The 12,396-nt window shown below is 47.4% G+C and overlaps 1 protein-coding gene across 3 annotated transcripts in view; it reads right to left on the bottom strand.

The window, feature by feature from the left end:
• LOC125740642 (dipeptidyl aminopeptidase-like protein 6) overlaps window positions 1–12,396 on the bottom strand; it is a 122,578-nt gene that overhangs the window by 17,091 nt on the left and 93,091 nt on the right. For all 3 annotated transcript variants that reach the window (XM_049012084.1, XM_049012082.1, XM_049012083.1), the window contains 5 exons: window positions 9,011–9,105; window positions 8,699–8,773; window positions 7,285–7,337; window positions 6,831–6,912; window positions 4,630–4,750 (listed from right to left, as the gene is read on the bottom strand). In XM_049012084.1, the coding sequence (XP_048868041.1) occupies window positions 4,630–4,750; window positions 6,831–6,912; window positions 7,285–7,337; window positions 8,699–8,773; window positions 9,011–9,105 (426 nt within the window). The remainder of the gene's footprint in view (window positions 1–4,629; window positions 4,751–6,830; window positions 6,913–7,284; window positions 7,338–8,698; window positions 8,774–9,010; window positions 9,106–12,396) is intronic.

The raw sequence follows: 12,396 nt of genomic DNA, 5'->3' as shown, positions 1-12,396 counted from the left end.
AACCCAGAAGACCTTTTGGTGGCACCCTGGAGGAGACTCGTTCCCCCAAGCTTTTCTTACAGCAGGCTCTGGACTGTTTGTTTATGTACTATCTCTGCTAAATGAGTCACATGATCATTAAACCCACAGGCCTGCAGAGGGGTGCAGACTGATGCGCTGGCTGATTAGGGCTCCGGGTTTCCACTAAACTCCCTGCGTCCGCCGGCCAGCCAGCCGACCTCTGTCACTGGCTTGCATCATCCCTCAGACTGTCTTTCCGCTCTAGAATAATCCGGAAAAACATTTTCCTGCAACCAAAATCGGCACATTATGCAGGTTCATGCTTATCAGTATGGTGCCTCGCTGCTGATTTCTCGGCTTTTTAATATTACTAACAAAAGTGAAAAATATAAGAAAAAAAACCCCACAAATTTTCTCATTAGTGTTTAGCTAACTTCTTATGATGATGTTGTGTTCTTTTAATGACCACAGGGTGGCAGTGAAGGCCACTGGAAAACGAACACTGCCGCCCCATATGGAAGAGTTTGAGCTGCAATGTTGTGAATTAAGCCTGACAGCTGGCTCATTGATGCAGCCTTTGCAGACCACAACAACATGCCACACCACCATCTCCTAGGACACCGATTCCAAGGTCTACCACCCATTCCTTTTTTTACATCCAAGTCCAGTATATGGCCAGACAAACTCAGTTTTAGGTGGTACCCCACAACAAACACCCCCCCCCCCCCACAACATATGACGTCATCAGGTTCACCTGTGGGAAGGGCCATATGCAAACTGGTATGGTTAGTGACCATTACCCATTGGTATTCTGACTAAATCTGACAGAAATAAAAACTTTGTTTTGTTGCTTTCTTCATTGATTCGAGTACCATGTTTCACAGCCCATTCCAATCCCATGGGCTAGGGTTCATGAACACTGTGTTTGCCAGTAGCAGTCATTCCATAGGGGTCGCAGGTCAGTCTGATGGTGAGACGAGCCAGTCCGAAGGGGACACAGACTGTTTCAAAGGGGAGAGGAGCCAGTCGGAAGGGGACACAGACTGTTTCAAAGGGGAGAGGAGCCAGTCCGAAGGGGACACAGACTGTTTCAAAGAGGAGAGGAGCCAGTCCGAAGGGGACACAGACTGTTTCAAAGGGGAGAGGAGCCAGTCTGAAGGGGACACAGACTGTTTCAAAGGGGAGAAGAGCCAGTCCGAAGGGGACACAGACTTTTTCAAAGGGGAGAGGAGCCAGTCCGAAGGGGACACAGACTTTTTCAAAGGGGAGAGGAGCCAGTCCGAAGGGGACACAGCCTGTTTCAAAGGGGAGAGGAGCCAGTCCGAAGGGGACACAGACTGTTTCAAAGGGGAGAGGAGCCAGTCGGAAGGGGACACAGACTGTTTCAAAGGGGAGAGGAGCCAGTCGGAAGGGGACACAGACTGTTTCAAAGGGGAGAGGAGCCAGTCGGAAGGGGACACAGACTGTTTCAAAGGGGAGAGGAGCCAGTCCAAAGGGGGGACAGACTGTTTCAAAGGGGAGAGGAGCCAGTCCGAAGGGGACACAGACTGTTTCAAAGGGGAGAGGAGCCAGTCTGAAGGGGACACAGACTGTTTCAAAGGGGAGAGGAGCCAGTCCGAAGGGGACACAGACTGTTTCAAAGGGGAGAGGAGCCAGTCCGAAGGGGACACAGACTGTTTCAAAGGGGAGAGGAGCCAGTCTGAAGGGGACACAGACTGTTTCAAAGGGGAGAGGAGCCAGTCCAAAGGGGACACAGACTGTTTCAAAGAGGAGAGGAGCCAGTCCGAAGGGGACACAGACTTTTTCAAAGGGGAGAGGAGCCAGTCCGAAGGGGACACAGACTTTTTCAAAGGGGAGATGGGCTGATTCAAAGGGGAGACTGGCCAGTCCGAAGGGGATACAAGCCAATTCAATGGGGAGATGGGCCTGTCTGAAGGGGAGACTGGTCGATTCAAAGGGAAAACGAGCTGGTCCAAAGGGGTTTATTTCAAAGGGAAGATGGGCCAGTCCACAGGGGATGCGGTACGACTTCAAAGAGGAGACAGGTCAATCCTAAGGAAGTCTGGAATCTGCTCACCTCAGCAAGTTAAACTGTCAAGAAGCACCGGATGACAGACTCCATCTTAACTGCCAAACAACCCAGAGAAGCAAGCCTTTCGATGACAAGCTGCTGTGCGGCACCTGCAGGAAGATCTGCTCTCACTCGACAGAAACCTGATTGTCCCAAGATCCACAGGGTGCCCTTGAGTGAGTGAGAGGAATCCTCCGGGAAGCACACGTCAAAGCACGGACCTCAGAGTCGTCAGTGCAGTGCGCCCAAACTGAGCCTCAGGCTCAGCTCCTAACCAGCACCTCAAATCATGGTGAAAAAACATAATTGATGAGTAATTCCCTCCAATTTCATCACGCTATACTTTTTGCTTTTCACGAATGCTCTAATTCCTTTCAGTTCTCATAACTCATAACTGTACGAACATTTCATGCAAAAAGTCGCTTCTGTTCATCCAGACCAGAAACAAACCATTGTAACTGTATTATGCTGGAAATCTATTATAATACATGGGTAAAAAAAATTTAACTCTAGAAGCTCAGATGTTTCCATTTTTTAATCCCATTTGCTGAGATAAGGACTACAAAATCCGATACTTATGAAGTATGATCCATTACCTTTGAGATGTTATAGCAGTTCTATAAACATGTAACCACTTCTTATATTTAGACTGAAAGTAGAAACAATTGCTTCATATTAATTACAAAATTAAAAGTGTGATTGATGTGTTGTGATCTAAGATCCAAGATTCTTCAAATATGCAACAGGCAGTCAGTCACCTAGGACTGCATTTACTAGAGGGCCATGATCCCCACCATGCTGGCTCAGGAATTTAAGTCTCCGTTAGCCTCCATGTCGGCTCAGTGTACAGCTGATATCCATAGAGGATTTAAGTCCCCTTTAGCCTCCATGTCAGCTCAGTGTACAGCTGATATCCATAGAGGATTTAAGTCCCCTTTTGCCTCCATGTCGGCTCAGTGTACAGCTGATATCCATAGAGGATTTAAGTCCCCTTTAGCCTCCATGTCGGCTCAGTGTACAGCTGATATCCATAGTGGATTTAAGTCCCCTTTAGCCTCCATGTCGGCTCAGTGTGCAGCTGATATCCATAGAGGATTTAAGTCCCCTTTAGCCTCCATGTCGGCTCAGTGTACAGCTGATATCCATAGAGGATTTAAGTCCCCTTTAGCCTCCATGTCGGCTCAGTGTACAGCTGATATCCATAGAGGATTTAAGTCCCCTTTAGCCTCCATGTCGGCTCAGTGTACAGCTGATATCCATAGAGGATTTAAGTCCCCTTTAGCCTCCATGTCGACTCAGTGTACAGCTGATATCCATAGAGGATTTAAGTCCCCTTTAGCCTCCATGTCGGCTCAGTGTTCAGCTGATATCCATAGAGGATTTAAGTCCCCTTTTGCCTCCATGTCGGCTCAGTGTACAGCTGATATCCATAGAGGATTTAAGTCCCCTTTAGCCTCCATGTCGGCTCAGTGTACAGCTGATATCCATAGAGGATTTAAGTCCCCTTTAGCCTCCATGTCGACTCAGTGTACAGCTGATATCCATAGAGGATTTAAGTCCCCTTTAGCCTCCATGTCGGCTCAGTGTTCAGCTGATATCCATAGAGGATTTAAGTCCCCTTTAGCCTCCATGTCGGCTCAGTGTTCAGCTGATATCCATAGAGGATTTAAGACCCCTTAAGCCTCCATGTCGGCTCAGTGTACAGCTGATATCCATAGAGGATTTAAGTCCCCTTTAGCCTCCATGTCGGCTCAGTGTACAGCTGATATCCATAGAGGATTTAAGTCCCCTTTAGCCTCCATGTCGGCTCAGTGTTCAGCTGGTATCTATAGGGGATTTAACTGTGCTCAGGTTTCAGCTGCCTTTACATATTTCAGAAAAAAATGGCAGGTGTAAATTACATTAGAGCTCTGCTGAGAGCCCGGCAGGGTGATTAAGAGATGAGCACTGCTGGCGAGGTGACGTTCAGAACTGTCTCCTGTTTGATTCATCACTGAGATCCAGCAGGACAGGATTTATTCATCATCATGGTGACATCGCACTGACTGTCACCTTCATGCACTTTATGACTCTCAGCGTCACCCAAACAAAACCCAGAAATGGGATTGCGGACTGGTTCTGAAAAAGGCCCCATTTCTTGTTGAGATGCCCCTGTGTGTGGGTTATTTTATTTATTTTTTGAGCTAAAAGAGGAGACGCAGCTGTAGAAGATCCTGTAACCTCTACAGACAAACATTTTGATAAATTACAAAGCTGGGAACAATGACTTCTTGGAGGAGATGAGACAGTCTGCCAGAGTCCAGGAAACAAAATTCTCTGTGGCATTTCCTTCGGTTTTTTAAATTAGTACCGTTTTGTTGGTTTCAGTTCTTTGTTTCTTTTTGTTAGTCCAAATGTTAATATTAATATGGAAAACTAACTCTAAGAAATGCTGAAATGATGTTGCTTTGGTAATGGGCACCTCCTGTATTCCACGCTGATAATACTGTTTGTCCACAAATGTCTGAACAATAAACAAACTGACCAAGTAGTGGGACACTAATGCTAGCGGTTCCCACCTTCGTACAGCCAGTCGCTCAGGCCATTGAAGATGACTCCCTCTTTTCCAGAAGACACCAGGCGTATGGACCGACTTGAAACGTCTGCCCGGTAGTAGATGTTGTTCTCGAATATGAAGATCTGTGAAGGACATAAATACAGCGAACGAATGGATAAAGAACCAGCTGATTCAGTGCATGAGGGCCCTTGAATTCCTGCTGTGTTTACTGTACTTGGGATTCTGTGTGAGGACTGAGACAACGGGACCGTTTGGTCAGAGGTCGGGTGTCAATATGGTTGTTCTGTTGCGTTGGATTCCTTTGCAGCCTGACAAACGCTTCTGCAAACATGCAGGTCAAGATGGACATGTGATCTCAGGCCTGTGCTGTGCAAAACAAGCGTTTTCTGTCTGCATATTCAGGGCGTCGCTCTCGGTCAGACTAAGCTGGAACCCAGGGCTGAGATGGAGCACATAACCCCCAACCCCCCCACCGCATCTGACGCGCTGAGTCACTTGTGTTTATGAACGCGTCCCCCTGCCACGGATTTCACGCTCCGCTGCGGTTTTCGAGGCTTTTCAGAACAAAACAGAGGGAAGAAAAGAGCAGGAGGAGGGAGATGAAAGGCGCGACAGAGCTTCGGAGCGGCACACTGAGCCGGTGACGTCACCGTGCGCCACCAGTGTGTGCGTGAAGCATCTGAAATCACTGCCCCCCCCCCCGCTATCGTTCCCCTGAGAACCCCCCGTTTCTGCCTCCGTCTAGGTCACCTTGAGGAGGGAGGGGGCCTCATTTGCAAAGCACTTTTCCCCACAATATGACGGATCTCTTCCAATGCTTGCTCTGCATCCAGACAGTGCCATACCTCTTCCTAGCCTGCAGGTGGCGCTGTGGTGTTGTGGTGACGTAAGCCTGTGCAGTACACTGAGTGGTCTGCTTCACAGATGGCTGGAATCCGGTCAGGGATGAACTCATGGACATAACACAAGCACTCCGCATTGATGTAATGTGTGTGTTTTGCCCCCTTGGCATCATTGTATTGAAATGTAGGGACACAGCAGTTAAATCGCAAATGGCACTCAAACAACTATGTGTAGCAGTTTCAAAACTGGGCTTGACTTCAAACTGATTTCAAAGCTGTTTCCTTCTCGGAGACTTACAGCAAAGCTTGTGACAGAGCAATTAAAAAAATGAAAATGAATTTTGTTGGAATGCTCATAATCATTATATCCAAATTAATGAATAGTAGTAACGATCTGGAAATGGCCAGTCAGAGATGCCCTTCAGATCCATCCTAAAGATCTGAAGACATTTTTCCTACATGTTTAGCATTTTGGAATATTTATTGCTGTACATCTGGTAAAGGGAATAATTCTGCAGTCTTTTGACGTATGAGAGACACCGTGGGACCATGGTTTCCCACTCAGGTACCTAACTGCCCACGGGGTCACTGACCGAGCTCTATCACGCTGCCGGGGGTGTCTGTTATACAGCTATCCATGTTTCCTACCAGTGTTTACAGGCCTAATGTCACAGTGAAACTGGTATTGTGTCCAGGGACGCCTACAATGCACAAGCGATCAACGGTTACAATTTTACCGTAGAACAGAGCGAGCACAATCGTTCACTTCACCTGTACCTTATAGGCAGTCCTTATGTGGTTCTTTTAAGCGGACCCAGACCCAGACCCAGACACACAAATCCAGACGCTCTTAGGGGGCAGTGTGACAGGATTCTGTGTTGGAAATCGGATACTCCCTGGTTCGAATGCCTGGTAGACTGATATCGCTGTTGGACCCTGGAGCAAGACCCTTAACCCCCAGATCTAGGAGGGCTGCATGCTGGCTGACCCCTCCCCCTCCCGCAAGCTTCCTCTCACCTACATATGTGTCTTTTTTGCATCCCTTTTCATTTCGGAGCCTCTTTCAGAAAGCGCAGGGGATAGGGTGCCAGACCAACCCAGTGCATCACACACACACACGTCCACAAAATTTATGACAGAAGAATGTGATTTTGTATTTGTGAACTTTAAAAGAAAATATATAAATATGACCGATCATACTCCAAATACCCAGTCATCAGAGTGGAAACGAGTCCACTTGCTGTCAGATTAAATTTATCCTCATAATAACTAACACCATAACAAGAAGCACCACCCACTATTGTGTCCTCAGACCTGTGGGATTATGGGTAAAAGCTTGCTGATATCAGGCCATCCTTACCAGCTGCTGGTCCCTAGGCCCCCAGGAAGCGTACTGTAGCTGGGCATGACGCACCTCGGGGGGGTTCAGGTTCCACGTCTCTCTGTATGGGTAGGAGGGGGGGACAGAGAACTTTGTCTCACTTTGTCATTGGTGATAAAATGTTCCATTTGTCATTGGAGATTCCTCTCTGCAGTCATCTTGTAGTGATAACCCAGAGAAGCTGAGTGCAGAGATACTGCCTTTGTAAATGATCCAGAAAGAAGCACAGGCACTTATTTTACAAGGTTAACCTGGGTCATCGCCGTTCTGCCATTCTGTCCACTAGGTGGCAGCAGCCACAGAAGTCTGCTTTTACTCCAAACACAGATGGGCTCATTTTATTCAATAATGACAATAATGATTAAACTACCCTGCTGCTATAAAAACCGGCGCTGACCAAACGTTCAGAATGTGAAGGAGAGTGATTCCTTACGGAGTGATCAGGCTGCAGATGATGTACGAGGCCGTGAATGAATGCTGATAAAGCTGTAAAAATAATCAAGAAAGCGCATATTTCATTTACAGTTTGACAACACAATTACACGGCGACACGTGTTTCCTCCCGCTCGCACCCTCTCTCCCCTGAGGCGGGATCTGCAAAGAAAATTATGTAGCGTTAGGCATATCATTTAGAATACAATTTCCAACCCATTTCCATCTCATGATTGCGTAGGGTACGCTGCCAGTGTCTCAAATTCACTGTTGACTTCGGGGCTATGGGGAGAGCAGGTCACATGACTCAGTGTCTCACGTGCTCCTAAATATTTGGTGCAGAAGCTCACAGAGTTAACATAGACAGCAGGTGCTGAGACCTGTGCCTGCAAACATTTCTAAGCCACGGATTTCCATTCCGGCAACTGCAAGCAGGCACAGCCGCAGTGCATGCTGGGAGTAGTTTCAAGGCACAAATATGAGTCCATTCAGGCCTCGCCAAAGCTAAGTTCTACTGTCCGAAATGCCCAGGCTGAGAGGAACACAGATACAGCAGTAACATCAAGCTGACCCTCCAAGACACTAGGGGGCGCTGAAACCAGAAAGGTTTGTGGAGGGCTTAATTGTTGCTATCCTTAGGATTGTTATTTCTATCTCACCTTTAGAAGTAGAACTCCGGAATAAAGCTCCCAGCCTTGTTATCTGTACAAAGGGCTGTGAAGCCCCCCAGGGCCAAGGTTCCAGCTGTGGCCCTGTGGTCTGCTGGAGCCAGTTTTTGGGGTAAGATCTCGAGCGTCTGCCTTATGGGCTTTTTAACAAGCAGTCAGAAGCCCCCCCATTCTGTAGTCAGCGCTGTGCCGAGCATCTCTGGCGGGATTCTTGATAAGCAGTGACAGTGGGGCAAATTTAATTGAGTCTGTTATTCTCCCCAGTAAAGCAGTGGCCCAGGCAGTACCCACAATGCAATATGCTCGTCTGACCACAGCCTCAGTAACTGATAGGTCTGTCTAATGTATGCTGACTGAGTCTAATTAAACTGCTCTGCTTTATCCTGCGCGTACAACTTCACATTATTACCGTTTTTTTATTTTAATTGTAACTTTTGAATTTTTAAATAGGTCTTCCAGTCTGCGAGTGAAATAAGACCATTAACACTCTGACACTTGCTAACTCTGTTAAATATCTTGTCTGGAATCTCCTCCGGCCTCCATAATCAGACCTGAGACATTAAGTACAAAGATACAGGAAATAGACTGTCAGGATATTTTTGAACATGGGCAAGAGGGCCATAAGATTGACCCAAAAAGACTTCCTGACACAAGTGGCCAGATGCAGCAGTTCCCGGCTCACATGTGACGCTTCGGACCGTGTGACTTTCCCGCTGTTTTGGAAACAGACCGACAGCAGCGACTCACAGGGACGACGTTGTAGGCCAGCATCACATAATTCAGGTCAGGGGAGACTTCGTACTTGCTGGCTTTGTACATTACCTGGGGAGGGGAGAGGAGCGGACAGGGGTGAGAGCTTTAGTGGCACGTGACCCCCCCCACACTTACATCCCGGATCTCATTCTCGCTCTCAAACTTTTTTTTTTTTCTTCCATTTCACCAGCTTGAAAATGCATTTCGCAAATCGACTTTAGAGAATCCGGGCTGGCAAAGAGCCTCTGCATCATCAAGGTGTTGATGGATCACATTAAGAACATTCAGCGGTCATTTAGTACTCACAAACTTTTTGTTCTCTACTAAAACGGTCGTGTGGTTTGTCCTGATGTTGAACCTGACCACGTCGCCGTCTCGTTTTCGGAACAGAAGCTCGTCGCCTAAAACATCAAAGACAAGAGAGGGTGGGGTCAGCGGCTGGAGACGTACAGGTCATGTGGTCACGGGTGCCATCTGTGATGCGGCCTGGGAGTTATTTTAAGCCTTGGTTCTGCCTGTTTACTCTGCTTGCTGTAGACAAATGGTCAAACTGTCCCACAGAGGCTCAGTGCGGAGAAACTCATACACACTGCTGTTCATCTCTTTAGCTCACCCATCCATGCGAACTAAAAACAAAGGCTTTCCTGACGACTAGTAACCAGGTGAGGGGAAATGCGGCAATAATACTTTTCAACAGTAATGCTTTTTTCCCCCCTTTTCAAAAAGCAGAGAGCGGAAAATATCCCCTCCGCTCCATTCGGTTGTCGAGTTGAGGGTCATTAAAAAAATAATGATGGCAAAAAGCAGGCGAAATCAGCGCCCAGAGTCATGTGAGGAATTTTAAACTGCTGCGCAACCCTACTTTGGAATATTCAAATCCATAAATTCTTGGGGGGAAAAAAATGAACATGTTTCATTTTTTACTGTATATCTCCTGGAACATTCTGGTCCACTTCGATTGCCCAGAGAATCCTGCCTTATCGACATCCACGCAGGACGAGTTTGACTCCTAATGACTCAGCCTCTCACTGGCCATCTGTCTCTGTTACCCCTCAGGCTGTTAGCACCCAGAGGTTATTCATTTTGCTTGTCCTGGGTGAGGGGCAAAGTCCCGGGGTCCCACGCAGACTCAAGGTTGTAGTGAGACCCTAGGCTCCAGCAGAACAGGGCTCTGCTTGCCTGGGCAAAAGCTGCCCTTGATGTCGATTTGCTGACCGCGGATTTGCCTCATTAGCATATTACCCCTGGCATGCTAATGAAGCATGCTGACAGATGACAGGTACACGAGGACTGGTCCTCAGCAGGCAGGTCCATGACGGCACGGTCTCCGCAGGGCATGGGCAAAAAACCTGCAGCTAAAAGCACCTAGAGCTCTATTGGCTCAGAAGTCACAAGTGTTCGTGACCAGAAGGTCATCGTTTAAATCTCCGGGTCAACCTGGGATTTGAACCTTTCGAGTGTTATGACTGTTTGGCTCTTGCGCAAGGCTCATAACTCTCAGCTGCTCTAGGGACCGTCTGACCCTGTTTTCTCAACTCTGTGTCACGCTGGATATAAGCATCTGCCAAACAACAGTCGAACCCTCAGATCACCCATCTACAATCGCGTTGATTCTGTCTTTTTGTGTATAAATTCAGTAGCAAGGGAGGGTTTGAATCATGTAAGATACATTTGTCTTGGTTGGACTTTGGCTTTGGGTTTCTGAGCCAGGGTAGTGAATCTGTGTCTTTCACATGGTATCCAGAAAATAAATAAAGCGAATCGTATCCACACTGAGCAACCTAGAGCGGCGACAATGCGGGGCATGTAAACTACAGGACAACCTTTGATTTACCTCCCTTAACACCACGGTCCAAGGTCGCTGGTCCACGCGCGGGTCGGCAGTAACGAGAAGGCCAGAAGATTCTCATTTAAAACTTTACCGTCCGCGGCGAGGCTGTCTGCCCCCCCCCCCCCCCCAGCAAATGACACGCGGCCCAAGTGACAGGGCTTAAAGACGAGAGTGCGGGGAGGGAAGCGGTTCGATTTATTACCACTGTCTGCTTCATTTAATCATGCTCTGTGACAAAAATTGCCACCAGTTACTACGAACTGGAGGGAGGAGACTGCTGTGATTTATGAAATCCGGTACTCAAAACCAGGTCACATGTCCGTAGTTATAAGTCACATGATCTCGATACAAACAGGGCTGATTAGCCCATAATCTGACAAGTCACTTGACAGACTAATGATAAAAAAATGATAAATCCATTAAACATTTTCAAGTACAGGTACATTGGAATTCTTGTCTTCGCCCACCCTATCGTGCTCTCCATAGTTGAGGGGGTCACGGGCCTTGCCAAGGCTGGGCTTTGATCCGGCGATCTTCCGGGCACAGACACTTAGCCCACGGAGCCCCTCAATAAATAAGGTACATTAAACATTTTAAAAGACGTATTTTTTTGGTATGGCTGGCTGAATTCACCAATCATGTTGATGGCGGACTAGGCGTATCAGACAGTGTGACCAAACCACAGTGCTCAAAATCAGACTGGTAGACAAGATATCCCCAGCGGCAGTGTTTACCACCACCCAAACCAGTCATTTGCTCGTTACACCCTCTTGGCCACAAACAATCTTTACAGTCAATATTAAAGAAATGATTTCCTCTTATGGATATGCTGAGGCGGCATGATAATCAGCTAGATAGCTACGATCTTCTGCCTCTGCACGCTGCGCTTTTTTTGTTTTTGAAACATCTTGGGGGGGCAGGTACCTTTTTCAGTGAGGATCCAGAAACAAATAACTGGACACCCCCCCCAAATCCCCCCCCACTATTTCTCTGATCCCTCTATTTTTAGTGCTGAATAATTGTACTCAATTAAACTCTTAGCGCATTGCATAGACATAACTGCATCGATAAACATAGTTCCCTATGCCTTTCAGTCTGAAGCCTGGTTCTGGTGGTTGGGTTCTGCTGTACGGAAATGACCTTTTGTCTCAGACGTTGTAGAGAATCAATCAAAAAAAAAGTTAAACGGTGGGGGTGAAGGAACCATCAATGGTCCATCCCATAATCAATGAGGCAAATATTAAGAGGGCATTTCCAGAAGGACATGCGTCGCATTTACATTTTGGTTTCACTGCCTGATTCATTGCATATTGCTGTGATCAGCCGCGTGCAAAAATACTCGTTTGGTAAATTTATGACGGGATAGTATGTGACATGCGAGTGGGATTCGTAAGTGGGACCCCACAGCTTGGGGGTAATGGCCTTAAAAGCCCCAAGGATTATGAAGAATGATTGTGAAGACAGGTGGTCCCATGGTGCCATGGGCCTGAACGCTTTCAGGCACCCCTCCCTCTGTGTAAATACAGCGGAGGATTTTGCAAATAGGGAGCCCACCTCCCCATGTGGGAAGATTATAAGCCGTGCAGACAGGCTCTCCCCACTGGGCCTGTTTGACGGAATTGGAGACCAGCGGGCTTCCGCCTGGGGTTTCCCCACAGATTCTTCCAGAAGAAAAATTGTCACCATGGCTGTGAAGCCTGTTTTGGGTTATGGTTAGTGCCCTAGGGGACTCTGGGTGCTCTCTGATCGTGAGTGGATTTTATATCTGGTTCTGGTCGTTAGTTAACTGTTATGGATTACCAGGGATTAGGAACACTTTCATACTCAGAATCAGTTCATTTTTCCCAGCTTTCCCAAAACA

The sequence above is a fragment of the Brienomyrus brachyistius genome, chromosome 4 (assembly GCF_023856365.1).
Source record: "Brienomyrus brachyistius isolate T26 chromosome 4, BBRACH_0.4, whole genome shotgun sequence".
In the NCBI taxonomy this organism is placed as follows: domain Eukaryota; kingdom Metazoa; phylum Chordata; class Actinopteri; order Osteoglossiformes; family Mormyridae; genus Brienomyrus; species Brienomyrus brachyistius.
This window is presented reverse-complemented; position numbering and strand designations above follow the sequence as displayed.